This window comes from Gopherus evgoodei, chromosome 5, assembly GCF_007399415.2.
Source record: "Gopherus evgoodei ecotype Sinaloan lineage chromosome 5, rGopEvg1_v1.p, whole genome shotgun sequence".
In the NCBI taxonomy this organism is placed as follows: Eukaryota; Metazoa; Chordata; order Testudines; family Testudinidae; genus Gopherus; species Gopherus evgoodei.
The window spans coordinates 87,773,694-87,801,322 of record NC_044326.1 but is presented as its reverse complement, the minus strand read 5'-3'; the positions used below and the strand labels follow the sequence as shown (position 1 = coordinate 87,801,322).

At 40.7% G+C, this 27,629-nt stretch overlaps 1 protein-coding gene across 7 annotated transcripts in view; it reads right to left on the bottom strand.

The window, feature by feature from the left end:
* The window catches only part of SLC10A7 (solute carrier family 10 member 7), a 200,968-nt gene extending 174,249 nt beyond the window's left edge, over positions 1-26,719 (bottom strand). For 2 of the 7 annotated variants that reach the window (XM_030563642.1, XM_030563643.1), the window contains exons 1-4: positions 26,423-26,714; positions 21,741-21,823; positions 12,711-12,847; positions 6,533-6,608 (exon numbers count right to left, since the gene is read on the bottom strand). In XM_030563642.1, the coding sequence (XP_030419502.1) occupies positions 6,533-6,608; positions 12,711-12,847; positions 21,741-21,823; positions 26,423-26,522 (396 nt within the window). In that variant the 5' untranslated portion in view covers positions 26,523-26,714. Of the gene's footprint in view, positions 1-6,532; positions 6,609-12,710; positions 12,848-21,740; positions 21,824-23,268; positions 23,333-26,422 lie in introns of those variants that run through there. The other 5 variants (XM_030563647.1, XM_030563648.1, XM_030563646.1 and 2 more) reach the window with 4 other exon arrangements.
* Between the last annotated feature and the right edge of the window lie 910 nt (positions 26,720-27,629).

Sequence of the window (27,629 nt, the reverse complement as noted above, 5' to 3'; positions counted from 1 at the left end):
GTATTTATTTGTACATAGCCCTTCAGGAAAGGAATCGAAGGGAGAATAACTATTTGTATACCTTTCATTTTACAATTTGGTTTTTAATCTTTTACACATCCTTAAACAAAATTTAAAAATAAATTTTAGTACTTTCCCCAATTATCTTGGCCTGGAATACATTTATTATCTTTTTCATTGTATTTCATTCTTTTGTATTTACAAGTTCTCTGCCTTGAATTTATAGCAGCATCTTATTTTGGAAGCACCAAGTCCAGTATATACAGAGCTAGGAGGAACATACAAAAATAGAAGTTAATTTGACTAAAATTAAGGAGTTCTTTAGACTAGTTTTTTAATTAACTGTTAAAAACAAAATCACTTCTACAATTTCCTCTTGTGAAGTAGTAAAGGGTCAGTCTTCCATAACACAAATTGTCTGATGTGATTTATCTGCACAATACTATCCTGACTCTTGTGTAGTAAATTAAACTTTTCAAAATGTGTCATTAAGCTGCCCATAAAAGTCATCTCAAATTGTTTTTTCCAAAAAAAATGATACTTACAAATCTAATTTTCAGCCTCTTTTTTCAAAAAAAAAAAAAAAAAAAAAAAAAAAAAAAAAAAAAAAAAAAAAAGACTATACTTGCTCTCTGCCAAACACCCTTTAATAGTATTTTGCACTTCCACAGAATCTTCCATCTAAAGATCTCAAAACTCTTGTATGAGTTCAAAACACTCCGTAATGTTGCTAAAATTATCATCCCCATTTTACAGACACACAGAGAGACTTAGGGCAGAGTTTTAAAGCTATTTATGAGCAGCTAATCATCTTGTATGATTTACAAAAGTGCCTTACTCTTTAAACAAAAAAAAAAAAATCAATGGGAGATAAGCCCCTATGCGCTTTTGAAAATCCCATCAGGCACCTATTCTACATTTTTAGGCACCTAAATACCTTTAATAATCTGGCCCCTAGTGGTATTCCCAAGGCCATGACGAGAGTCTGGCATGCTGGCAGAGTTGGAATCTGAAAACAGATCTGTCTTTCAATTCTGTGTTTTCACTCCATGGCCATCCTTCTCTAGTATTTCCCCAGTACCAAGAGATAGCCTAAAAATAATTAACAGTACAGCCAGACAAATAGTGTGGAAAACATCTCAAATTAAAAATGAGATCTTGATGTGTCATTTTCATAATAGTCCCTTTTGTATTTACTTTTTTGCCTGCATTCATGGGCGCAGAGTGTTTTTACACAGAACACATTTACCTGAAATTGGTTTTCCAAATAAACTAAATTGATTTCTGAGATAAGCAGCAGCTGTTTTACAATTTTGCTTGTAGGGCTGATGAAGGTATCAGTATGTACAGGGAAATGATAGAAGAAGAAAGGGAAATTAGTGTGAAGGCTAAATGGAAGGAAGAAACAAGAGCAGAGAGAGTTGAGAGGATGGCCCACTCATCAACAATTGTGTGACCTCTGTCAAAGGGAGATGAGCAGAGGTACATATGAGGATAAGCTGACACTGTCGACCCTCCCAACTGCCCCAATAGATATGAATTGGGGGGATCTACAGAGGAGGCTATTCTTCCTTGTGCACCTATTGCTGACTCTCTCTCACAGCAGGAAGAGAAAAAAACTGCCATCAGTGACTACCCTTACTCTAATATCTGCAGAGAAGGAACACCTGCTCTCTTTTCTTGAACCCCTCAAGGACCATTTTGCTCTGCCATCCTATTAATGGCCTCACTGGATTCCCCCTTCTGCCACCCTCTGAACTCCAATACAGTATTTTAAATATATCTTTTATTATTGGTCTTAGCATCCCAGACACTTGAACTCCATTCTTCTCTTTTGCTCTTTGCATTTCCTTTGTTTTGCTCTTAAAAAGCCTCAAAGTTTATGGCTCTCTAGAATTTTTATGAGCTCTACTTTCCTCTCAAATACCTTAAACAAGCTGCTATTCATCCACATATCGGAGTGGAGTCTAAGATGTTGGTTTTGACCTACAAAACCCTAAAGAGTTTGAGGCCATCTACTGGAGAGAATGCCTCCCCCATATCATAATGCCACAGCTGCAACCAGAAGATGTCCTCAAGCTTGATTCTTCCTTCACTATAAAAGGCCGGGGAGTACTGGCAGCAGGCTCCCCATAAAAGCTAGTTTCCTCTGAACTGCTCTCTCAAACTCTGAAATAGCCCCAATTTGTTGGTTTTCCAAGCTCTTTGCAAAACCAGTCTGTTTGAGCAGGCATTGTGGATGGCAGAGGCAGTGGAGTGCACTAGAGGTTTCGTGCTGTAAAGGTCACGTGTTTAGTGACCAAATGATGTGTGCAGTGAGGGAAGAGGGAGAAGTGTTACTGCTTTTGATTGTTTTATGTTCTGTAACTTCTGAGTCATTGTGTTCTTAAATGTGCATCAAGGGCACCTAGCACTTTGGTGGTCATTCTTTGGTGCAGAGTTTCTTCAGACCAAAACAGAAATACATACATAAATATTGTTAGGTCTTATAGCTTTATAAATGCCAGTTTATGCTGCTAATTAAACTCCTCATTTTACTGATGCTGGATTTTTAAATTTACCTGGTTTTGTACCAAAAATCACAGTACAGCTGAAATTTAGAATCAGTGAACAAAGCTTAATTACTTACTCAAACTACCCTTAAGAATAAATTCACTTACTATGCCCTCCCTATTCAACAAAAGTATGTCCCCTCTAGTACACATGCTGATTTAAAAATAGATCCATATAAAAAAATTTTTAAAATCCTCCCTTTATCTTCAGAATTTCATGACCAAGTTTTCCAATTATTATGATGCAAAATCTCCCGTTATCCCAGTGGCTTCTAGCCTAATGGTGTTAGCAATCACCCCAAACATTTTAACAAATGCTTGCTTGCTCTTATCTAGACCTAATAATAATAAAAATATAGCATTTATCTAATGCATTTCTTATATAGTGCTCTTCCATCAGAAGAGCTCAAAGCACAAAAGAAAATTATTATCCCCGTTTTTAAAGACGGGGAAACTGAAGCAATGAACGTGAATTGCCCAAAGATACCCAGCAGGCCTGTGGCAGAGATGGGAATAGAACCCAGATCTCCTGTGTCCCAGTCAAGTGCTCTGTCCACTAGGCCACACTGTCTAATGGTTCCTTTAAAGGCTCACAGTCCTTTTTCTTGTCAGTACTTGTGTCATAAACAGATAGTTACGGATTAATGCCTCTTTTACCTGTAAAGAGTTAAGAAGTTTACCTAACCTAGCCAACACTTGACCAGAGGAACCAATGGGGGGACAGGATGTTTCAAAAGAAAGGAGGGAAGTTCGCTTTGTCTCAGTTTTAGTTTCAGTTTTGGCTGGAGTGGAAAGGATCAAGGAATCAGCCTCTTATCAGGATAGTGAGTATTAGTGAAGGAATTAGCTATGTTTATTTTCTTTTGCAACTTGTCTTGTGCATAAAAGGGATTGGTGAGATGAAGGGCAGGGGGAATGATTAATTCCTCCTTGTTTTCAGATCCAAGGGTTTGGATCGGTGTTCACCAGGGAATTGGTGGAGGAGTCTCTCAAGGCTACCCAGGAAAAAGAGTTATAGTACTTGGGAGGGAGATATTCTGGTGGGGAGGGAGACAAAGTTTCCCAAATGATTCAAATAATTTGGGTGGTGGCAACAAAACCAGATCTAAGCTGGTAGTTAAGCTTAGGTTTTACCCCCACTCTGAATGTTAGGGTACAGATGTGGGGACCTGCATGCGAACCTCTAAGCTTAACTACCAGCTTAGATCTGGTTTTGCTGCCATCAACCAAATTTATGAGTCATTTGGGAAACTGTCTACCTCCCCCACCCCGAATATCTCCCTCCCAAGTACTATAACTCTTCCTTGGGCAGCCTTGAGAACTTGAATCCAGACAGACTCAATAATGCCTGCTATTTCAAACTAGGCATCTCGACTCACCATTTCATGTTTCTTACTAACATACTGCAACTATCCACCACCTCCTCCATTCTTATAAAATCTACTGAAGTCCTCCAAATCTTTAATTCTTTAAGAAGAATCATGTAAGAAGGAGAATCAGTGCTTGATGAGACAACAGTCGACTAGAAGGGATACTAGTCAACAATCACTACCACCATGATGAATTTCATTTCAAGTATTAAATACAACTTCACAAATCAGAGGTGATTTCAGAGACAGAGGAAAATACATTGTTTTTCCTACACTAAAAAATTCTCAGAACCATTCAGTTGAGAAGCTCTAGAACCTCCTTGCTTTGGAGCAAGGTATTGAAATTTGGCAGGAGCACTGCCCTGGTGTCAGTCATGTGCCTTTTGCTGTTCCCATGCGGGAAAAGAGCCTGAATGTGGCCATGCTGTAAGCCACAAATAAATATTGCACATTCTCACTAGAGATTTGTCAGAATTTGTCAACTAAATTCTCTATAAATTCCACATGTATTCAGCACGCTTCAGCCCAGAGCTGGAGAAGCTTTAGAAACATTTCCCTGCAACTGCTATTTCCAGCAGCCAGTGGCTGCTGTAGCACAAGGAACCAGAACTGACAACAAGGAGACTGTCTCTTCTGTGCTTTCAATGTTCCCACTTCTGGTGCCCAGGGAGTTTGGAAGAGGATGCACCCTGACTTGAATGCAGAAGGGACAAGAGCCGGACATATGTGAGGGGGAGATTGCCTAGCCAGTCCTAGTCTAAGAGACAAGAACCTAAGGGGTAAAGGGGGCAGGCAGAGATGACTGAGACGGGGTCAGTCGGGAGGGGACAAGGCAGAAAGGGTCCGGCTCAGGGGAAGAGGCAGAAATATGTGACCACTAAATCACACTCCCCTCCAGAACCTAGTGTGGAACCCAGACACCCAAGCTTCACCAATCCTGACATCAGAAAACGTGCGCGCAACCCACTGGCAAAGCATGTGTCTCACCTCCCCCACTCCCCAGCCTGGTCCACACAAAGGATGACAGCCTACTACTGCTATCAGTTGCTCCGTGAGCGCAAGTGGCAGAGGATTTAAAAGTTCCAACCCTGCTGATGACCCATGGGAGTGTCAATATGATGATTCATGATTGAATTTCTGGTTTTACCAGCTTGCTTTAAAACAAAAACAAAAAACCTAGGAAATGACATTTTAAAAAACCCTATATTAAAAACACCATTAAAGTTAGAAAATGCTAACTTTAATGAGTTTGCTAAGAAAATCCAGGTCCTGGACACCTAAAAATTAATTCTAGAGCTTCTCAATTGATACTTTTGATCTTAATCTCTCGTCCTGATTTTTAAAGCTATTTAGGCATTGCTTCACTCAGTAGCACAATGCCTAACTGATTTAGGAGCCTATGTCTCATCTTCAGAAAGGACTTAGGCATTTGAGTCTAAACCCCACAAACTGTCTATAGTATTTAGACTCTTAAATGCCTAAATCCCTTTGGAAAATGAGACTTAGGTTTCTGTAAACATCTGGGCCTCAATTCCCTCATCTGTGAAATGGCAATAATACCCCCTCCCCCATTTCACTGGTGTGCAATGAAAATAATCAATATTTTTGCAGTACTCATACTATAGCAATAAGTACTACAGAAAAGCCAAAGAGGAAATTAATAATTCTGACTTCAGGGCAGGATTTGAATAATGTGCAGTAAATGAGGACAGAAAAAAGTAATGAACAGCGACCCATTCAGTGAGCTTTGTCCATCATGTGCAGTGAATAAGGTAGGGATCCTAGGCAAAAAAAATAGTACGTGAACATGTAATTAAAGACTGCATCATACCGCATACACACAAAGGGACTGAATTCAAGTTGTCTGTACCCTTTTATGGCATTTCCCAACTTTCTGAGCACTTCACTTTACAACCCTCCAATGGTCTTTTAAGGTAGCTTTGTGTGTGTGTAATTATTAGGATCCTGAGGCAATACAAAAGAGGGCTTAGCACCCCATAATACTAAGCACTGTACAAACAACCACCACAGAGACTGTGTCCCTGCCCCAGGGAGCTCACTATCGAAGATTCAAACAATATACACAAACTGCTGGGGGAAGGAGAAATACAGCATAATAGAGATGGATGTGATTATATCACTTTATAGCAACAGTGGTCTCAGTAGTCACAGAAGTTTGTCAGGATGTTACACCAGTGGTTCTCAAATTTTTGTATTGGCGACCCCTTTCAAATAGCAACCCTCTGAGTGTGACCCCCCCCTTATAAATTAAAAACACTTTTTTATATATATTTAACACCATTATAAATGCTGGATGCAAAGTGGAGTTTGGGGAAGAGGCTGACAGTTCACGACCACCCATGTAATAACTTTGTGAACCCCTGAGGGATTCCACTCCTCAGTTTAAGAACCCCAGTTTACATGATAAATTTAAAATTGCCTTTTTTTGTATCCGTACTTTAACCTTGAGTCTTCATGAACTGTAATCATATGAAAAGCTCTATTTCACCAGGCTACATGTTTTAGCGCATGATTTTGGTAACACAAAAGCTCTTTATATAAATCAAACAACAAATAAAATCAAATTGTGAATAAAATACAAAATCTCACCTCATTTCCCCCAACAGCTTTGGTTAAAATCACCGCAGAAGATACAGGAGGTGGCATACAGCCTACAGTCTGCAAACTAAACACAAAAATGGAAATGCAATATTCACTGCAAGACACTAGCATTAAACAACCATCAAAGCTGAACAGAAATGAGCATTCATCACAAGCTCAACTGTCTAGTGGTTAGAGCACAGCACCAGGATGCAAGACTTATGTGTTCTGTTATCATCCACGCCACTGTGATCATCGCTGCCCCGTGAACCTGAATAAATCAGTTAACCTTAGTGACTCTGTTTCCCCATCTGTACCAGGGAGATTATAACACTTACAATTCACAAAAGTGAGTCCTGATTTATTTGTGTGTAAAGTGCTTTGAAACACCACATCTATTATGGAAAATATGCAACATAAAACATATGCATTTATTTTTCCACAGAAGATACCATGTTCTAAAAATGTGGACCACTAAGAAGGGGGTGGAGGGAGAAGATGCAGGTTCATTATTTTAGGTTCACATTGTCCTTTTCTACTTTTAATTAAAAACATTTTAAAAATGCCACTAAAATTTGTATTTATTGTATGTTAAGAGAAGTTGTCAAGTGTTTCATCTTTATTTGTATTTTCATTCTCTCTTGTAAAACTCTAGGAAGACTGAAGATAAAAAAATTTCTTCCTTACTGTTTTTTCCCCACATATTAGTTAAACATCAACTGCGTTCCCCTCTAATTTTTAGAAACACAGATACTAAAATAGCTGAGTTGTGCACATCCTTGTTTGTGCATCAATGATGCTTTAGTAATGTGTATCGTGTATGGCGAATGCTACTGCAGAGCGAGCACAAGAGAAAAAAAGCAGGTGAGCTTTTGTTTAAGTACATCCCACAAAAATAGTAGAATGTACAAAAGTTAATCATTGGTTATTTTAAAATATATATTTAATATGAGAACATGCCACAGCAGATTACAATAAATTTAGAAGGTTAAGTTTTAGGCCTAAATACTTGACAGTGTGTCTTTTAAAAGGAAGGGGTCTTGAGTTCACGTACCACAACGTTAGCCACTATGGCTTAAATAAGTTTTATATTACATATCCAATGTTGCAGCCATTACATCAGTAACTCATAATGCCCTAATCTTGCAGGGCATCTTCTAATCACAGTCGCTAAGCTTACACAAGTAGTGCCTCTGGTTTTACAAGATATGCAACAAGAGTTCAGATTCTGCCCATTAGGACTTGAGGCTGTTAAGGGCAACAAAACCAGCTAAGCATCTTAACTGATAATGGGCCCGACTTAAACTTGCCAGTGTTTATGTTTCTGACCCACTCTTCTAGTTCAAGGCCATCTCTAGACATTAACTACTTTGAATTTTAAAGTGTTAGCTCACACTCAGCGATGTAGTATCAATACCCTTTTGGTGTTAATATCACTTTATAAGCCAGCATAGCAAGAAACTATATTACAGAATAGATTTGCTGTTAATGAATGCTTAGAAACATGAGAAAAAAATTAAATGAGAAGGAATGGATAAAGGATGATCGATGTGGCCACTTTATCAGTCACAGTTAGCATTGTTGGAGAAGGAAACTGCAAACAATGGAAAGCAGCGTTCTATGGATCCAATCATGCTAGGTTTGGAGTACCTCCTTTGAGGTGGTGAGTGTCCTCAATGCCTAATAATACCAGTTGGAGTTAAAATCATTCAGTGTTTCTGCGGGATCAGCTTTAGTTTATGTATTTTTTTAAAGAGGCTATATATATTATACACAAACAGTCTGGCAAATTGATGGTGCCTCTCTAACAAAGAAGGGCAGGCACATGGAGATATGGCTGCCCTATCCACTGCATCGTATCTTGATTTAATTAAATCTCTTAAAATGGTTAGTTCATGGAACTTCTCACCTGAAATAATAAAGAGCAAAAAGGAGTGGGTTAAAATAGAAGTTATCAGTAGAGATTTGAAATGTATGGCCATCTCCAGTTGACGGAAAAGGGATTTCTGCACCATAGAAAGAGAAAGCTTCAGTGAACAAGATTTGTGTGAGCCACTTCAAAAGTCAGATATTACATTTGCAAGCTTTTTTTAAAAATCACTCTACAGACATACTTCTGAATATCTTTTATAAGAACATATTAATCTATAGAAAAGCATGTTGTATGCTAAACAGAAAATATTTCTAACAGCCTGCATATCAAATGAGTTTCAAAATATTTATATTAAAATAATAGCCTGAAAACTATCATATTATTTAATAAGAGCTTTATGCAACACACTAACAAAGTGTATGCCACGTCCCACTCTCCTGGCCAACAGCCTAGCTGGTAGAAGTAATAATGGAGATATTCCATTAGGTCAGGCAGCAGCAGTCCGTGCTGTGGGTATGAAGGTCTTGGGTTCAAATGCTGATGATACCCCATACATACTTTTCCAGTGTGTTACAACTATTTGATTATTAAGAAACCCTGAAATCCCCTGCTTCACACAGGCAATGAACACCATCACATTAGATCTCTGTAGCTTGCATCTCAAAACCTTAGTGTTGTAAATGGCGACATGCTTATAGAATCCCTTCCAATGGTGGAAAAGATTAACATAGGCAGGGCACTCAGATGCTTCTTCAGGTTACTTTTAAAGGGACACTATCAACTTGAAATCCAGTCAGTCGACAAAAACGAATTAAAAAATTTTGGGTGCTTTCAGCTTGTCTTGTATTTCATTCTCCTCTGTCATCCCCAGCCTCCACCCTCAGGTTTATTTGTTCTAAACATCCTAAAAATAATTTAACAGCAAACAACTTTCAGATATCACATTATGTAAAAAGGAAGGAAGGAAAGAAGGAATGCAACAATAGAAAATTAAAATTTAAAAGCTTGAGAACAAAGCTTAATGAAAATGAAGGTGCTGATAAGATTTGAATTTGTCCCCTAATTTATAACAAAAAAAGAGAGACAGCTACTCTGGACAAACACAGCACTCCTAATATTCAGGAGACTTAATCATTAACTAACTACAGAAGCACTGCAGGAAACTAACTTTGGCCTTGATTGTTGTACTTTCTAGGCACAGCCTTGTGTTGAGAGCAGTGCTGAGCCACAGTCCCAGAGAGAGCACTAGGAGGTACTCTGCCATGGGAGGCAGAATGGCTCTGGGAGTTCATGAGAGCACAGTGGCAGCAAATCCCGTTACGCTCTTGCCAGCCCCTGATCCTAGCTCTGCTATTTGGTGTGTGAAAAAGAGAAGTCTTGGCCCCACCTCTTCCTACCCTGCCCCATCTTGATCAGGGCACCCTAGTGCCACTAGAGAGTTGAGAGAGAGCCGTCCAAGAGTTCCACAAAACACAGGGGCAGCAATTCAGTCTGGCCGTTAAGCAGGCTGTGTAAGGGGTGGAAGGCTCTTTGCATCCTCCCCTAACCCATCCTCAAATGGCCACATAAGCACAAGGCAGAATCAGCCCAAAATGCGCTAAACTAGAATTTAAAAAGGTCTTAAACAAATACACTGGATACAACTTAAGTAATAACAGAACTCAGTGGTTCTGGTTTCCACTGCTCTCCCTGTCCTGTATGCTTTGCAAAGGGATTACAGCTCCCATTGAGTTTTCCCCTTCAGCAGCATACAGCTTTCCCCTCAACTGCTGCTTGCCTGACCAGCATTCTGAACAGCTGCATTCATAAAGCACCCTCTTAAAATAATTTTCCATGAGTTCACTAACCTGAACATTCTTTGTGTGAAACCCCCATATCACAGGCTAATTGTAATAAAAGGTGAAATATTGTGAAACCAGAAACGATAGAATGATTTTATGGGTGTTGGTGAATGTCATAAACAGATCGCTAAGGGTTAATGTTCTTTTACCTGTAAAGGGGTAACAACAGTAACCTGAAACACCTGACCAGAGGGCCAATCAGGAAACAAGATTTTTTCAAATCTGGGTGGAGGGAAGTTTTGGGTGTGAGTCCTTTGTTCTTGGTCTGTTCTTTTCTCGTCTCTGAGAGTGATCTTTCTATCTCCTGGCTTTCTAATCTTCTGTTTCCAAGTTGTAAGTACAAGGATAGTAAGACAATAGGTTTATGTTGTTTTTCTTTTGTATTTACATGTGTGTAGTTGCTGGAATGTTTTAAGTTGTATTTTTTGGATAAGGCTGTTTATTCATTTTTTTTCCTTTAAGCAACTGACCCTGTATATTGTCACCTTAATACAGAGATATTTTATGTCCTTTTTCTTTCTTTTTATATAAAGCTTTCTTTTTAAGACCCTGTTGGAGTTTCTTTAGTGGAGACTCCAGGGAATTGAGTCTGCAGCTCACCAGGGAATTGGTGGGAGGAAGAAGTCAGGGGGAAAATCTCTTTGTGTCAGATTTACTAAGCCTGACTTTGCATACCCTCTGGGTGAGGGGGAAGAGAGATTAGATCTCTCGGTACTTGTGTTTCCAGGACTGGAAGCAGGGAATCTCCTAGGGTCATCCAGGGATGGGAGCCTGGGAGGAAGTAACAAGGAAACAAGGGGAGGACGTTATTTCCCTTTGTTGTAAGACTCAAGGCATCTGAGTCTGGGTGTCACCCAGGGAAGGTTTTGGGGAGACCACAGTGAGCTAGGCACTGTATAATTCCTAGCTGGTGGCAGCGATACCAGGTCCAAGCTGGTAACTAAGCTTGGATGTTTTCATGCTAACACCCATATTTTGGACGCTAAGGTCCAGATCTGGGAAGAAATGTTATGACAGTGAAGCATTAATAAGTGTCACAAAAAGCATATTTGCTAATTAGGTTCCTGTGTAAAAATGACCGTAAATGCATATTTGAGAGCAAACCAGTGATTAGGGAGTTGCATGTATATACCCCTGTGTATTAAGGGATGCATTCTTATATTAAGGACTAAAGTGCATGAAAAATGTCATCAAAACAAAGAGGGGAATGGGGATGGCAATGCAGAGAGTGGGAAGAGAGGAATCAAAACTCCTTGCACTTTGCAGTCTAGAAAATGAGACTGTTCTGTGTTAGGACTGAATTTTGACAGGCTATGACGATGAGGAAGCCTGTCATTAGTCATGCCGGTGCAAACCCTTTGCAATCATATTCACTGTAACTGTTTTTATGCTTCACCAAGTCTAAATTAATTCTGATACACTGGCATGCTTCTACTCCAACTGTTCTATTGACACCATTATGAGAAACAGCACTAATACTTCCTGAATGATGTTTTTGTTGTCTCAAATTCAGTGTCACTTGTAATATGTGCAGCACTTCATACTTAGAAAAACAAAAAACTGTCTGGAGAAATACGTTTGGAAAAAACAGCAACAGCTCTATTTTAATGTCTTATCTTGCCAACACACATACACATGAGCAGCTTTACAGCTAAGATATTTAGATGGGGGATTGTTCTGAAACACCACACTATTGGAACAATAGGGTTTCTTCCAGTGGATGGAACAGCTCTGCTCTCTATTTACAACTGGGATATTTCTAATACAATAGATTATTTTTATATTTTAAACTACACAGCAAAGCCTGGTGGTTCTTGCCATCTAAGTTGGAGTTTGATGCATCTCTATTTTAGGATTTTTTGTACTGTTCATTATCATATCACTTATGGTGTTACTTTGTATCTATAAACATTTGTTTGAAGACTAGAAAAATTCATTTAAGACAATGCCTTTTATTCTCATGATAAACAGTCACTACTTAATTCACCATTTCAAAGAACAAGAGATTTGTTCCAACATAAAAACTATTTTTTTCCACAACTTAGCAGAATATTGAACAAATCACTTGGATGTGTACAGTGTGATGCTAAATACACACAATACTTGTAACACATGCCATAAATTGTGCTTTTTTTAAAAAAAGTATTCATAAATTTAAGCCTCTCTTCAGCAATCACTTTTTTCCATACGTCTTGAAACCAAGCATAGCAGCTTCGACAGACTGCTTGTCAAAGAGAAAGCTGATCTGTTGCAAGCTCCCTACATATGAAATTAGCTGACAAGTCTTTCTAAATATGAGATCATAATTCTGAAAGAATAATCTTATGTGTACTACTTCTTCAATAGCAAGTGTCAAAGCATGAAACTACACGTGAAATCTCTTCACTATATAACTGTTAAACACATATTACTGGTACAGCAGCCCTTAATAAGTAGCCATAAATATATTTCACTCTAATACGTTTAAACATACCCTTTTAAAAGCCATTCATTTATAGGTGTGACTGATAATGCTTGAAGAAAAAGCCATATTGCTGTTGGGAAGAACACAAGTGTAAAGATCTGGACAAAAAGGTGTAGTTTCACATGCATCAAAGCACTTGTCAGCTCCTGCAAAACAAGAAGAGAGGAAGCTCCAGTCATAACAGCGAAGGCAAGTTCACTTTTGTGCTATTTAAAATAGGGTCACCTTTATAGTAAGACAAAAATGCACGCATTTTAAGTCTTTTAGAAATCTGTTCTCCCCTTCAATAAGTAAATCCCATGAACGCTAAGGCCCTGTCTACTATAGGGTCTTTTGTCAAAAATGTCCAACTGTTGCTAATACCCGTTCAGCGCCCATCATGGTAGGTTAGTGCAGAAAGGTCTCTGGCTCTGTCATTCTTCCAAGAATTGTGTCAACTGACAGCCTGTCAACACTAAGGCTCCCACTGTTGATACCACAAGGGAGATGAACTAATGTAACACTGGTCTACAATTTTTGAAAAGTCATCTGCTTCAGAGATAAAATGTGATATTTATTATGTATTTTGATGTGCTGAATGCAAATATGACAATTAAAGCAACTGATTGGCTACTGTTTCTAAGATATTTAAGTTTTTACATTTTATGTCTATGTATATTGTGTAGATAGTAGAGTTTTAATCATAAATTGTAAACCTAGGTCTTTTCATGTGTTTATGGTTGCTTTACATGATAATATTTCACCTGTCCTGTTTATGTAACACTTTAAAAATCAGCAAAAGGGTTATATAAATAAAATTTATTATGAAACAAAAAGGTAAAAAACTATTATGTACATAGTTTAGCCCTATTCAGTGTCTCCTCTGTGCTTCCTGGCTTGTCTCTTGTATTCATTAAATGGAGTATCTCTCGTCACTGTCCAGCAATAGTCTGCAAGCATTGATGGGCTCCATTTGCCCTGATAGCATGCAAGGAGATTCCACTGCTATAGTCTGGAGCCCAACAGCTCTGCCTTACTCTTGGGTAGTTCCAAATCCCTGACAAGGTCATTCAGTTCACCTTGTGTTATGAGGTGTGGTTCAGAGGAGGAGGATGGGAGAAAATGTGGGTCCTGTGACATTGATGGTTCAGGACCAGAAGTTTCATCCTCTTCCTCGTCTGACTCAAGTGAGAATGATTCTGGTGCATCAGGAACCGGCAGTCCTTCTCCGTGGGGTACTGGGCGTATAGCTGATGGAATGTTTGGATAATGCCCAGTCCACTTTTTCTTCTTTGACACACCTTTCCCAACAGGAGGCACCATGCAGAAGTAACAATTGCTGGCATGATCTCTTGGCTCTCTCCTAATCATTGGCACTGCAAAAGACATAGATTTCCTTTCCCTGTTCAACCACTGGCGAAGATTTGTTGCACAAGTGTTGCAGCATATGTGTGAGGCCCACCTCTTGTCCTGATCTCCAATTTTGCAGCCAAAATAAAGGTGATAGGCTTTCTTAACCATAGTGGTTATACTGCGCTTTTGTGACGCAAAAGTCACTTCACCACAAACATAGCAGAAGTTATCTGCACTGTTCACACAAGTATGAGGCATCTCTGCTCACTTTGGCTAAACAGAAATGTGTCCCTTTGCAAAATCAAACACTGACAAATACGAGAGCACGACACTGTATGATTTCTAGAGCTGATATACGGCAATTTGTTCAGCAGAGTGATGTAAGCTTCGTTATGATTGCATCATTCATGACTTCTAGGAATAACATGACGCAATACCAGCTTCAGATTATATCATTCATTGTTTTGCCTAAAAAGCAAGTACTGTCCAAACCCAGTCATAGATTTATTCATAGATCCAGTCAAAGATGTATTTTAGTCATTTCTGGTTTAAATTGAGATCCCTTCCCTTTATAACTCACTTATCCTCCACCATTCCCAAGTCAAGGGTCGTATATACTGACGCAATAGCATATCTTGAAAACTGGAGCCAATCAACAATTTTAAGCATCATTTTTGTTCTCAGTGACCCAGAATAAATAAAGTTGGACTACATTTATTTCAGAAGCATTTTGGCTGTAGAGCAGCATAATCAATACGGAAACAGTTTTAAAAGTTTCTCTAGTCTATTGAGTCAACAAGAGGGTACGTCTCTTGCATGCCAATAGGAAAGGACCTTACACTGTAGAAAGAATCACAGGTATGCTTTCTTTAGTGAAAAGTTAAAACTCAGATAGCAAATTAATTCAGTGTCAGTTTTTATTTGTTAAGCATCCCAGAAAAGCTTAAAAACTGACATTATATACCAGAATCAGAGAGCAAATTCATACCAAGTTTTATTAAGGTTTAGAAGAACTACACAGAAAGAACGCTGAGGCTATGACAAACTAACAAAAAGCAAGAAAATTCAGAGAAATGAGGAGCAAATGTCAGCTGGATGCAGGAAAAATAAATAAGACTTTGTTGTTACACAGCACCTTTCATCAGAGGACCTCAAAGCACTTCACAAGGGTGATTAAAGATTACTACATATTTCACTCTTAACCATGTGTCTCCTCGCATTGGTATTCTCGTTGTACAACAATTCTCTTAGTAGTTTTCAAACAAAAGAAAAAGTCTTGTCAGATCAACTCTTTCTGAACGTAATAAATCTGAATGGAAATGGATCAACCTAACCTATTTAGCTGTCTCCTGCAGAAAAACACTGGAGTCCTTTCCAGTCACTTTACTTAACTGATGTAAAATGTAATTCTTATGAGAAAGCTAATTTGTTAGGTTTCTTCAGCTATGTTTAATTAAGTTAGATAGGTCAGATTCTGCATTTTTTAAAAAATGCAGAAAGTCTAGTTCATTGCACATACACAGTGGTCACTTTTTAAAATGTAAATTTATGTCAGCTGGCAACTGACTTTTTTCCAAACAGTTTAAAGAGTAAGCATCTATTGAAGTTTTTAATTTTAAAATTTAGCCAACTTTAAGAAAAGAGGCAATTTGTAAATAAAAAAAACAAACAAGCAAGCTTTAAGACCCACTCTAAGGTCAAATACTGCATCTTTATCCACCACTGAAGAAAATAAAAGTTTTGGAAATATAAATGATTCAGCATTGTTTCTTGTCAGGTACTTTTGCCTTCTCTTAACAAAAAGTGTTTCCCTCAAACTTGACTTAAAAAAACAACAAAAAAACCCCAGCAAATTTGATCTAAAAATCTTCCCCTTTATTCTATTTGCAAAGTGTTCTCAGGAAGTCACAAAGCCCTGAAAACTGGGATTTATAATATGCGCTGACACGATATTATCACAAAAGAAACAATATATTAATTTTTTGTTTAAATATAGACAACCTTTAAGAAGTGAAGATATTTTTTAAAAATGGAAAATCTTCAATAAGACTAATGGCAACCAATGAGAGAAAGAGGTCCTCTTTATCCATGTGAGACTGATCTCAAATGCAATACAATCTGTGAAGAAGCATTAGAATAGCATCTTCTTAACCAGCATTGCATATCAACTATTGCACTACAAATGGTCTCATCACAGTACTACGTCATCTTTTCTTGAAGAAGGAGAACAAAGATGAATAGAGGGTTTACCACGTGCAAACGAAAGAAGTTTTTTTAAACACCAGATGCAGTGAAAGAATATAGGAGGTGATTAAAGTATAGCTATTTTAAAAGTTTAAAAAAAAATATTTCATATGCTAAAACCCCAAATAATTAGAAGAAGAGAATTATCTGGCACATTTATACATTCAGTCTTATTTCTTGCCAGGTCCGAAAAGTTCTGTCCCATCACAGATCATTCAGTAGGCCAGTCCACTCTCCCTAGTACAGTGCATGGGTAATATCACACTCACCCCATAATCAGTCTGGGTGAGTGTGAAATTGCCATCTATTGCTGGATTTTAGTACACTACAGTTTTCAGTAGTTTTCTTTTCTAGTGTATCATCTTATATCTTTTGGGAAATGCCCTATAAGGAACATAAGATGGGTTTAATGAAAACTATGCAATATTAAAAACAAAGAAAACAAAAACGTATCTATAGTATAGGCTGGCTGTGATCTCCAGTGAGTATCTATGGTAGGTGCAACACTGCTGTAGAAGTGCATGCAGCAGTACTACACTAATGTGATAGGCCTTTGCAGACCTGAAAAGCTGGAGGTGGGGGAAGAGATTTGCATTACAAGAAATATATTCCCCAAATTACTGGCATTTTCAATGTCTTTGCTGGTCACCTTTAAGGGGAGCCAATACATTTTGGATCACATTGTCACAGTTCCTATCATGGATGCAAAGGAAAGGAGTGAATAAGGAACCTTCACTCTGTTCCACATCTCACAAAAAGGCCTGTCAGAATTTCAGTCTGTGCACTTGCGAAAATGCAGAGATCTCTCAGGACACCTCAAAGGGGGACGGAGAAGCTGTCAAACCATAGCCCCGACCCCCCCTGCACAAAATCAACAGAGAAGGCTACACCATCTCCTCAACATATCAGGACATTTCTGTGCCTCTCAAGTTCCCACAGGGCAGTGCAGTTCCACTCCTCCCTCTAATCAGGCCAATGAGCACAGTAAAACCTTTTTCAATGATTCATCAGATTCCTCACTGTACAACTGCAACTGTTAAACAGATATTCAGGAATATGATTTCAGGTTCCAGGTCTGTGGGGACTCAGCTAACGGAGTGCTTTCAAAGACCAAACCGGCCAATAAACTGAACGTTAAGTGGGCGTGATCGTGATGTAGGGGCAAATATTCTGCTCATGTATTATGACTACAGAGTTATGACTGCAAATATAAAATTGCCTCAGTTTATGGTAATTCATGTTTCTGAAAATACAACCAAGATGCTTTTTGTATGGGCATAAGCAGAGCTATATCATTAAGCTGTCCAGGCTTAGGTAAAGAACTTCCAAATCCACATCTACAATAACATCGTTGAGCATGAACTCTGTTTTCCTGATGACACTGAACCATGAAGGATACTCTTAAAAAAAACAACCAGGATATTGTAGTTTATAAATTAAAATAAAAAACTGGAAGCGTGAACGTTTTGTTTATTGGAGACATAAAATCTGTATAGTTTCTTATGATTTTACAGAATATACTGAATGCTTGCTCCATGAAAATTAACAAATGTAACAACAAAGTGATCCCAATACACGTATACACACACGCACACAGTCAAGAATTGATAAAAACAGAAGAGAAAATAACTTGCACTGCAACTCAAAATACTGTAATATAAAAATAAGAACATAGACTGATGTAAGTTGCCTTGCATTGACCTAATTGACTAAGACCTAAGTAAGCGTTTACACTAAAATTTCGCTCCCACTGACATAACTGCCCTGCTATGCCAGCTTAATAACACCACCTCCACGAGTGGCATCAAGTTAAGGTTGACGTAGTTAGGTCGACATAGTGTCAGTGTTTACATCACCTGTCACTAGCTTTCAGAAGCTGTCCCCCAATGCTCCACACTGACTATACAATCAGTACAAGCACTCCCAGTGAGGACGCTCACTGCCGATACAAGGAGTGTAGTGTGGACCCGCAACAGAAATTTAATTACTGTGGCAGCTGTATGTCATAACAACTTAGGTCAACATAATTTTGTACAGTACACATGCCTTTATTCATGCATATAAATTGCTTTGAGGTCCTTGGATGAAAAGATACCACGCAAGCCCAAAGCTGGACTTAAAAATTGTATTAAGGCACTTAACCTGCCAAGCACTAAACCTACTAGACAAAGGTAAATACAAAAAATTATGGGAGGATGGGGGGTGCCTCACCAGCCAGATACAGAAGCCAAGTCCTTCTGCCACCCTCACTTGCTGTCCCTGGAAAAGGTGTGGGGGTCCATCTCTCTTATCAGCTTCTAGTTAACAGCTGTTTTATTAATTTGAAGCATCAAGACTTGAAATGACTGAAAGGAAAAAGGACCTTTCCATTTCTTCCCTGCACTCCAGGAATTCCTGCCTGCTGAGAGAAGAGAACTCGATTACACTACCACTTCCCAGCCACTGTTTTTGGGTCCTCTACCCTGTGAGTAACTCCAGTGCTAGCTTCTGTTAGTATTAATTGGTTTTCCATGCGGTAGGATGAAACTGACATGATTCTTGACAGTTTCACTGATAACCACAGGCTTCTGAAATAGCAGCAATGAAGCCAACCAGAGTTATTAATTTCACTGCTGCCATAACTAGGCAAAACCATAAGAATCGACAGTGGTACTGGAGCAATCTGACTATAAACTCAGGATGGCATTAATTCAGACTTGGTTCCTATTTGGAGGATTATCTTCACAACCATAAGCTTAGAATCTTAAAAAAAATATGAAAGCTTAAATTCTGCAGAATTCAATAATATAGTTTGGCTCAATAGCCAAGAGAAACTTCCCACTTAAAGGTGGGATTTGTCAAACCCTGGTGCAAAGCATTAGCCAAATTATTGATTTCATCATTGCTTTGCAGCTAGCTAAATGACTTACTAATGCAGGTGAATTAGGAGCTATTTAAGTTATCCTCTTAAGTAACAGATCAAATCAGTCAACAAGGTGAAAAGGAACAGAGAGGCTGGACTGACAGAGAAATACAATGGTTCTCTTTTAAGTAAGGCCACCTGAGATGCGCTAGCAGAGAAATTTGACAGAGAACTGCTGCATCCCTCCTCCCAGTCACCAAAGTTTTGCAGGCAACTAGGCAACATTTCTTTTCCTTAAGCTACAGGAGACTTCCCCGCCACCCCCCCCCCTTTTTTTTTTTTTTTAAATAAAATGGAAATAAGAATTGAAACAGGCTCAGGCACCACTGAAGCACTGCTGAGTGTGGTAGCAGAGTCAAAGCACAAAAGCAGCAATATGCCTTTGAAGTTCAGCATTCCACCAACCACAACTGAATATAAGAGAATCTTCTAGGAAACTTAAGTATCAGAGGGTAGCCGTGTTAGTCTGGATCTGTAAAAGCAGCAAAGAATCCTGTGGCACCTTATAGACTAACAGACGTTTTGGAGCATGAGCTTTCGTGGGTGAATACCCACTTCCTCAGATGCATGTAATGGAAATATCCAGGGGCAGGTATATATATGTGTGCTAGCAAGCAAGCTAGAGATAACGAGGTCAGTTCAATCAGGGAGGATGAGGCCCTGTTCTAGCAGTTGAGGTGTGAAAACCAAGAGAGGAGAAACTGGTTCTGTAATTGGCAAGCCATTCACAGTCTTTGTTCAATCCTGAGCTGATGGTGTCAAATTTGCAGATGAACTGAAGCTCAGCAGTTTCTCTTTGAAGTCTGGTCCTGAAGTTTTTTTGCTGCAGGATGGCCACCTTAAGGTCTGCTATAGTGTGGCCAGGGAGGTTGAAGTGCTCTCCTACAGGTTTTTGTATATTGCCATTCCTAATGTCTGATTTGTGTCCATTTATCCTTTTCCGTAGAGACTGTCCAGTTTGGCCGATGTACATAGCAGAGGGGCATTGCTGGCATATGATGGCGTATATTACATTGGTGGATGTGCAGGTGAATGAACCAGTGATGGTGTGGCTGATCTGGTTAGGTCCTGTGATGGTGTCGCTGGTGTAGATATGTGGGCAGAGTTGGCATCGAGGTTTGTTGCATGGATTGGTTCCTGAGCTAGAGTTATTATGGTGTGGTGTGCAGTTACTGGTGAGAATATGTTTCAGGTTGGCAGGTTGTCTGTGGGCAAGGATTGGCCTGCCACCCAAGGCCTGTGAAAGTGTGGGATCATTGTCCAGGATGGGTTGTAGATCCTTGATGATGCGTTGGAGGGGTTTTAGCTGGGGGCTGTATGTGATGGCCAGTGGAGTCCTGTTGGTTTCTCTCTTGGGTTTGTCTCGCAGTAGGAGGCTTCTGGGTACACGTCTGGCTCTGTTGATCTGTTTCCTTATTTCCTCATGCGGGTATTGTAGTTTTGAGAATGCTTGGTGGAGATTTTGTAGGTGTTGGTCTCTGTCTGAGGGGTTAGAGCAAATGCGGTTGTACCTCAGTGCTTGGCTGTAGACAATGGATCGTGTGATGTGCCCGGGATGGAAGCTGGAGGCATGAAGGTAGGCATAGCGGTCGGTGGGTTTTCGATATAGGGTGGTGTTAATGTGACCATCACTTATTTGCACCGTGGTGTCAAGAAAGTGGACCTCCCGTGTAGATTGGTCCAGGCTGAGGTTGATGGTGGGGTGGAAGCTGTTGAAATCATGGTGGAATTTTTCCAGAGTCTCCTTCCCATGGGTCCAGATGATGAAGATGTCATCAATGTAGCGTAGATAGAGAAGGGGTGTGAGTGGACGAGAGCTGAGGAAGCGTTGTTCCAGGTCGGCCATGAAGATATTGGCATATTGTGGGGCCATGCGGGTGCCCATAGCAGTGCCACTGATCTGGAGATATATATTGTCATCAAATTTGAAATAGTTGTGTGTAAGTATAAAGGCACAGAGCTCAGCAGCCAGTTGTGCTGTGGCATCATCAGGGATGGTGTTCTTGACAGCTTGTATTCCATCTGTGTGTGGAAACTGTTTTCAAACCATAGGCAGGCCATGGAGCTGTAGAGAAACTCTTCTGGGACCACTATTCCAGGCAATAAACTGCCACAGCAGCTGCTACTCCTTGGGTGCCCACCTCTGCAGCAGTTTGAAGCCACTGGATCATCATAAGCATGGATCCTGTAGCTACTTGCTCAGTCAGCCACATTTGGGGATGATGCTAAGCCCTCTGTGTAATTCATACAGGTATGGAGGCTCCATTTACACCCTCTCAATCTCACTAGAGATCTACTGGATCTACTGTGGGATTTCTGAAGCAACAAAGCGTCTCCACAGGTGAGTGAAGTTCACTCAGTATGTCCTACTCCTCTCTCCTTCCTGCGCTGTGTAATTTTTTTTAAGAACACACAAACTAGTTATGTACACATGTAACTTTCACGTGGTTCCATTAGTCATCTACCAACAAAAAAAGGTGAATAATTTGATGCTCCTAACTACAATCAGGCCTAAGATCAGCCCAAACTTTTAAAATAAAATGAGAACTTATTTACAGTACCTCAGTTTTTAATGAGAGTCCACTGTTAAAGAATATAGCGGAAACAGCAATGTATGTTATCGTAATTTCCGGCTTCAGTGGTCCTAAAATAACAAATACAAAAACAAAGTGAACCACTTAAGGAAATAACACTATAAAAAGTTACAATACACCAAAGTAATTAAATATTTCAGAATGTAGAAAAATATTTGGAACACTTTTGATCATTAACTTTAAAGTCTGTTTTAAAAGACTACGTTTTACTATTTAAATGAGTGTCATTCTTATTTTAAAACAAAAACAAACAAGACTAATTAACGGAGACAGCAATTAGGCATGATGCAATGAAGAGTATGCCTTTGTAACCATTACCTGTTGGTTACCATGGGGAAGATTCTGCCTTGCCTTAATGTGGAAATATTAAGTGGTGAGTGGCAAATAAGGAGCCTTCTCCCACCTTTGGGCTGCACACATATGGGCCAGTCAGAATTGCAACATGTACCAGCCAGCGGGCCTGGCTGGCTGCAAGTGGAAAGCAAGGAGCACCCCCCCAAAGGGCTCCCTGGAGCAGTATAGTTCCACATAATCCTCAACACAGACTTGCTTCGTAATGGCCCACTCAAACTGTACATGATTTCTAAAAACACTAAGGTCCCAATCCAGCAGTTAGATCTGCATCAGCAGACCCCTGCACCTCCAAGGAGCCTCACTGAATCAAAGGCCTATGTTTGTACACTTTCAGAGGAATTAACATTTTGCACTCTTATAAAAATGACAAATATCATTTTGGGCAGGAACCATGCCTCATATGGGAACGCTGAAAACAAAACCCAGCCTCCATTTTTAAACATTAGTAATGGAGTTCTGACCAAGCTAATACCTAAACTCAGCAAGTGGATCTTATTTTAAAATTCTCTTCCCTTTTTATTTCATACTTTTAGTAGTACTAACCTGACATGACTAAAATTGCAGTAGCAACTTTACTCTATTCCAAAAGAGGAGATCCTGTCTCCTCTCGTGTATGAAAGATACATTGATAGTCACGAAGAAACTGAATCCTCTATCCAAATCAATGCTCTCAAAGTTCATACAGAGCTTGATTCTACACTAAATCCACCCAACTTCTGCATTGCTGGAGACAAGCTATTTACAGATAAATCTTGCATTTACATAGGCCTGACTCCATGCCATACAAAAACTGTGTGTGTATTAAATACAAAACACCTTGCACTACATACAACTTTTAAAAAAGTCAGGAAATGCAAACATTAAAGTTTCAGCTGCAACAGTAACTTGGCTGTGTTGTGCTTTTTGTATAATTTATGGCAATAGTAAGTTAAGCATATAACCAGAAACAAAGAAATAGAAAAATGCTATGTACAGTAGGTGCAACATGGCTACAATATTGATGTTGTTGGAATCCAACTTTTATTTTGCCTGGCTCTGAACTGGGAAACCGGAATGTTACTACGTGAATTAGCTCATGTTACTTTAGAATTGGCACACTCAAATACTTGTATAGTTCATGGAACATCAAATGGAAGCATACCTCTCCCTTATCTCTTCTTATCAGAAGGAACATACTCAAAGTGGAATCAAATGAGCCCACTCATCTGCCAGTAAAACAAATAAAAAATATGTTTTTTGCATCATGCCCTGACGATGGTAAGACTAGAGCTCAGCCTAGTTGCAAACAGAACACTGTTCCACACCACAGCCATGCACATTCTGCCAAAAAAGCCTTGACACAGCCTCTATAAGTTGTACTATGGTTTTGTCAGCTGGAGTGTCCCAAACTCCACACATTTTTCTCCTGTTTCTCTCCCAGGGGTTCTCAAACTTTTGTATTGGTGACCCCTTTCACACAGCAAGCCTCTGAGTGTGACCCCCCCCTTTCTGAATTAAAAACACTTAAATATTTAACACTATTATAAATACTGGAGGTGAAGCATGGTTTGGGACAGGGGCTGACAGCTCGCTACCCCCTATGTAATAGCCCCAAGTTTGAAAACCTCTGTTTTCTCCGATCTTAAAGCAGATGTGAAAGTAGGGTTATTTAAGTGAAGTGAAGGATGCGTAAGGATTTTTTCAGTGTGTTTCAATAGCTATTTTCATGTCTTTTATGCAAGTTGTCCCAGGAACAGCCACTGACATGACTAGTCATGAACCTCATGGTCCAGTCAGTCAGGGACAAGTCCAATGATGTTACAAAGCAGTTATCTCACTACTAGGCTCTCCTTAAAGCAGGTCCTGATGCTACAAGGAACTACATGTGGGTGGCCTCATTCACCTTTACAGAGTATTGACTTCAATGGGGCTTAAGCAAGTGCAGGAGTTTTCCCATACTGTGCTCCATGCATGACTTGGGGCCTTAGTTGCCCCAGAAAATACTCAGAAAGGATTTTTAAATCGCTTATAACTTTATTTTTTCTCTTGAAGCCAAGCAATAGCACTAGGTCCTCAGTGAGAACTGTCCATGCCAGCCTTCAAAATTCAGCTCTGTTAAAAATTAAAACATAGGTTAAAAGGTTAGAATGTATTTATTTTTATTATCATGGACAAAGTGTTTTTTCCTCCCATAACATAAGAATGACTGAAGAAATTTTGCTAATACTTTCTAAGCAGGCAGAGACCAAGCATACAGAAAATCTTCTCAAAAAGTAAATGTTCTGAGTATTTGAAGCTGGGAGTTCTAATGAAAACCAGTTATCAGTAGGTGCTATCAAACACCTAGTATAATTAAAGAGATGCTATCAACTAAAAAAAAAAAAAAAGAACACACAGAATGTTGTTTACTTGTTATTGTTACAAGAAATGCATAAGATTTCTTTAACAAGAAGATTCCCCCCCACACAGTTTACTTCAGGCATTTGATAGCACTGGTGTACAGGCAGCTTCACTGTTACCCTTACGGAATCACTCAGTTTTCCCTGTTGTTCATGTGGAGACAAACAGAGGACAGACAAGGATTATTTAAAAATAGGAAGATATTGTAGTAAAACCATAAACAGGAGGAGTCTGGGACAGACAAAGTACCTAAGATTACTTTTGACTCAATTTCAAGTTGTCATTCAGCATCCCTCTCAAGTGAGGTAGAGATGGAAGACATCAAATATTAAATTCCAGTTAGTTATTTTGTCTACTTCTTAGCCAGTTCTTAATGGAAGTTATTTTCCCCAAGTCAAAATATTCAAAATAAGTTTTAATCCCATTTACACCATTATCAATCGAAGCAAAGATACTCAAACACCTTACAAATATAGACACTCTATTAATTTCTGTACAGTGTAAATGGAAGATGAGAAGGGGAATGTCTGACCCAGCAAGGGATTCTATGTGGGACAGTCTAGAAATGTATAATTTTGATTAAAAAGTAAATATAGCAAGACTCTAAAAGTATAGCAGGTATAATTATGGGGCTGGATGCTATAGCTCCCATAAGTCTAGTAGTTTCCTCTCAGGGGCTTCTTGCCAACCCAAATTTTAAAGTTATTTGGGGGAAGCTCTCAGAATAAGTATTCTGCTGCCACTGAAAAACAAGAATATTGCTTCACAGAGTGTTGGTGCCACAGAAACAAACGTGAGCATTAAAAAGGATTTCAACCCAGTGTTTTCAAAGAAATGCTTTTTAAAAATCTATTATATTTTGAGATTTGAACAAGACAGAGCATGATCCCTGTTTGATATTTAAGCATTGAGCCTGGCACTAAAGTTTGCACACTGAAGGTAAAGAATACCATCCAATTGCTTAAATGTTACATATTTCAAAGTTACAACATTAAGTTAGTTTTTATTTGAAGCTGACACCTTAGAGGCTATATTAAGGCTTCAAATTATGACTGAAGTTTAAGATACAATCCATAAAGAAGAAACTCAACTCATTTTTTAAAAAATTAGGACTAACAAGACCAAATTCCCCATATTTGAAACATATCCCTTATAATATGATCTGCCATCGCTTAAAACTTGAGTGATTAAACATTATTTCTCCAGTTATTAGTGTCACTCGTTTGGAAGGAGATTCCTTAATTCTGGACTCATTTTAGGTAATTTTAAAGTGTCTCCTCTCTATTGTGAGCAGGGATTTTACGGTGTATATTTCAATGAGACACTGACAAACCTCACTCTTTGTTTTTAAACAACTTCTCTTCAAGTTTGACAGCTGCAGAAAAATCCCCCCTTCCCGACTGAGCAGGGTTGTGCTGGTAGTTAGCCCTGTACCGCCGTTCAATTCCAGCACACGGAAGTCGTGCCGGGTCTCAGTGCAACGTGTCAGTGAGCGCCCTGGAGCCTCAATGGAGCCCTGTGCTGGGGGCAGCCGCGCGAACTCCGCGGCCCATAACCTGCGCATCCAAACGCCCCAGTGGGGTGGGAATTTTACCGCGTTACTAGAAGCAACGGCCACGATCAGAGCACGGCTTGGCCGAGCGACGCTACGTTTCTGGGGCAGCAGGATGCTGTGCCCTGATAGTAGCCCCCGAGTCCAGCTCGGGGTTGGTCTGGTTCACCCCGAGACTAGTGATCTGCAGCAAAGGACGCGGCCCCCACCCCTCGTGCTCAGCCCCGTTCTCGCCTGCAAGCGAACAAGCCGCGAGAGGGGCTAGGCTGGGAGCGCCGCGCAGGGCACCGCCAGCCCTTGCTCAGTGCCCCCCGCCCCGCCCCTCTCTCGGGGCTTTGCGAGCCCCGGCACGGACCGGACTTACCCCCTTTCGCCCCAACGGCGGGCTGCAGCTTAGCCACGGCGATCACCAGCACGATCCCCACAATGAACCATTCTTTCCTCGTCCGCTCCAGCAGCCCCATGCTGCGCGGCGCGCGGGCTGCCGCCGGCCGGCACTCACCGCGCTGCCGCCCCCTGGCCCCTGCTGCCCGACGGCGCTGCTGCTGCAAAGGGCGGGCTCGGAGCGCAGCTGCCGCGGCGGCGGCAGGAGCCGGGAGTAGTATCCAGTGACAGGGAAAGTCTCACTGCGAGCCGCCATCACTACCACGCGCCTGCTAATAGACTCGCACCACCTCCCGCCGCAGCCCCCAGCTGCCCCGCGCGGCAAGGCGACGCCGGCCGGCGGCCCGGGCACCGCGCGAGACCAGAGGGGTCGGGCTGCGGTGCCCGCTGCCTCCCCGGCGCGGAGTTACGCGGCTACCCCCGGCGGGGCAGTCCCGCTAGCTCAAGCGGGCACCGGTGACTGCAGCCCGGCCGGGGCGCGGGACCGCAGAGCAGCGCCAGCCAGCCGCTCCCGCCGCCGAGACTTGGCTGCAGCCTGCCCGCCCAGGGAGCCCCTCCCGGCGGCCGGGCAAGGGCCGGTGCAGGAGGCAGCGATTAGGTGCTGCGCGCTTTTTTGATACATTACAATGTGTCCGTGACGCCCCGCGTTTGACGTGCGAGCGAGGGGGCGGGGTGACTCGGGTTTTCAGTTCCTGGGGTTGGAGGCTTTCCTCGGGGCCGGGCTGGCCGCGCTCCTCCTCCATCGCAGCTGTGAGCGCGGGCGGGGCGCCTGGTGCGTGGGGACAGTCAGAGCACCACGTTCGCGCTCCTCCCGAGCGACCTTTGCAAACCAATCCGCGCGTTTGCAATGGGAGGCTGGTTGCTGGGATGACTCGCTTCTTTATTCGTGGCAGGGGGTGTGGAAAACTCCCGTATGCGGTAGAGGAGACGAGGGTGCAATCAGCAACTGGTGCGTGTGCTGCACAGTCTCGCAGGAAACAATTTGTGGCAAAGAAGGAAGTTTCAGGTTCTGGAAATTAATAAAATGTAAGCGTGAATTACCATCAAAAGTAGACTTCGCTCCATTGGCCTTTCAGGGGTCTTACATTTTAACTACCAAGCAAGAAGAGCATGGATCGATCCCTTAGTTTGTAGCCACTAGTTGCCCAGAGGGTTACACCACTCAAAATTAAAGCAAAAGTTCAGTG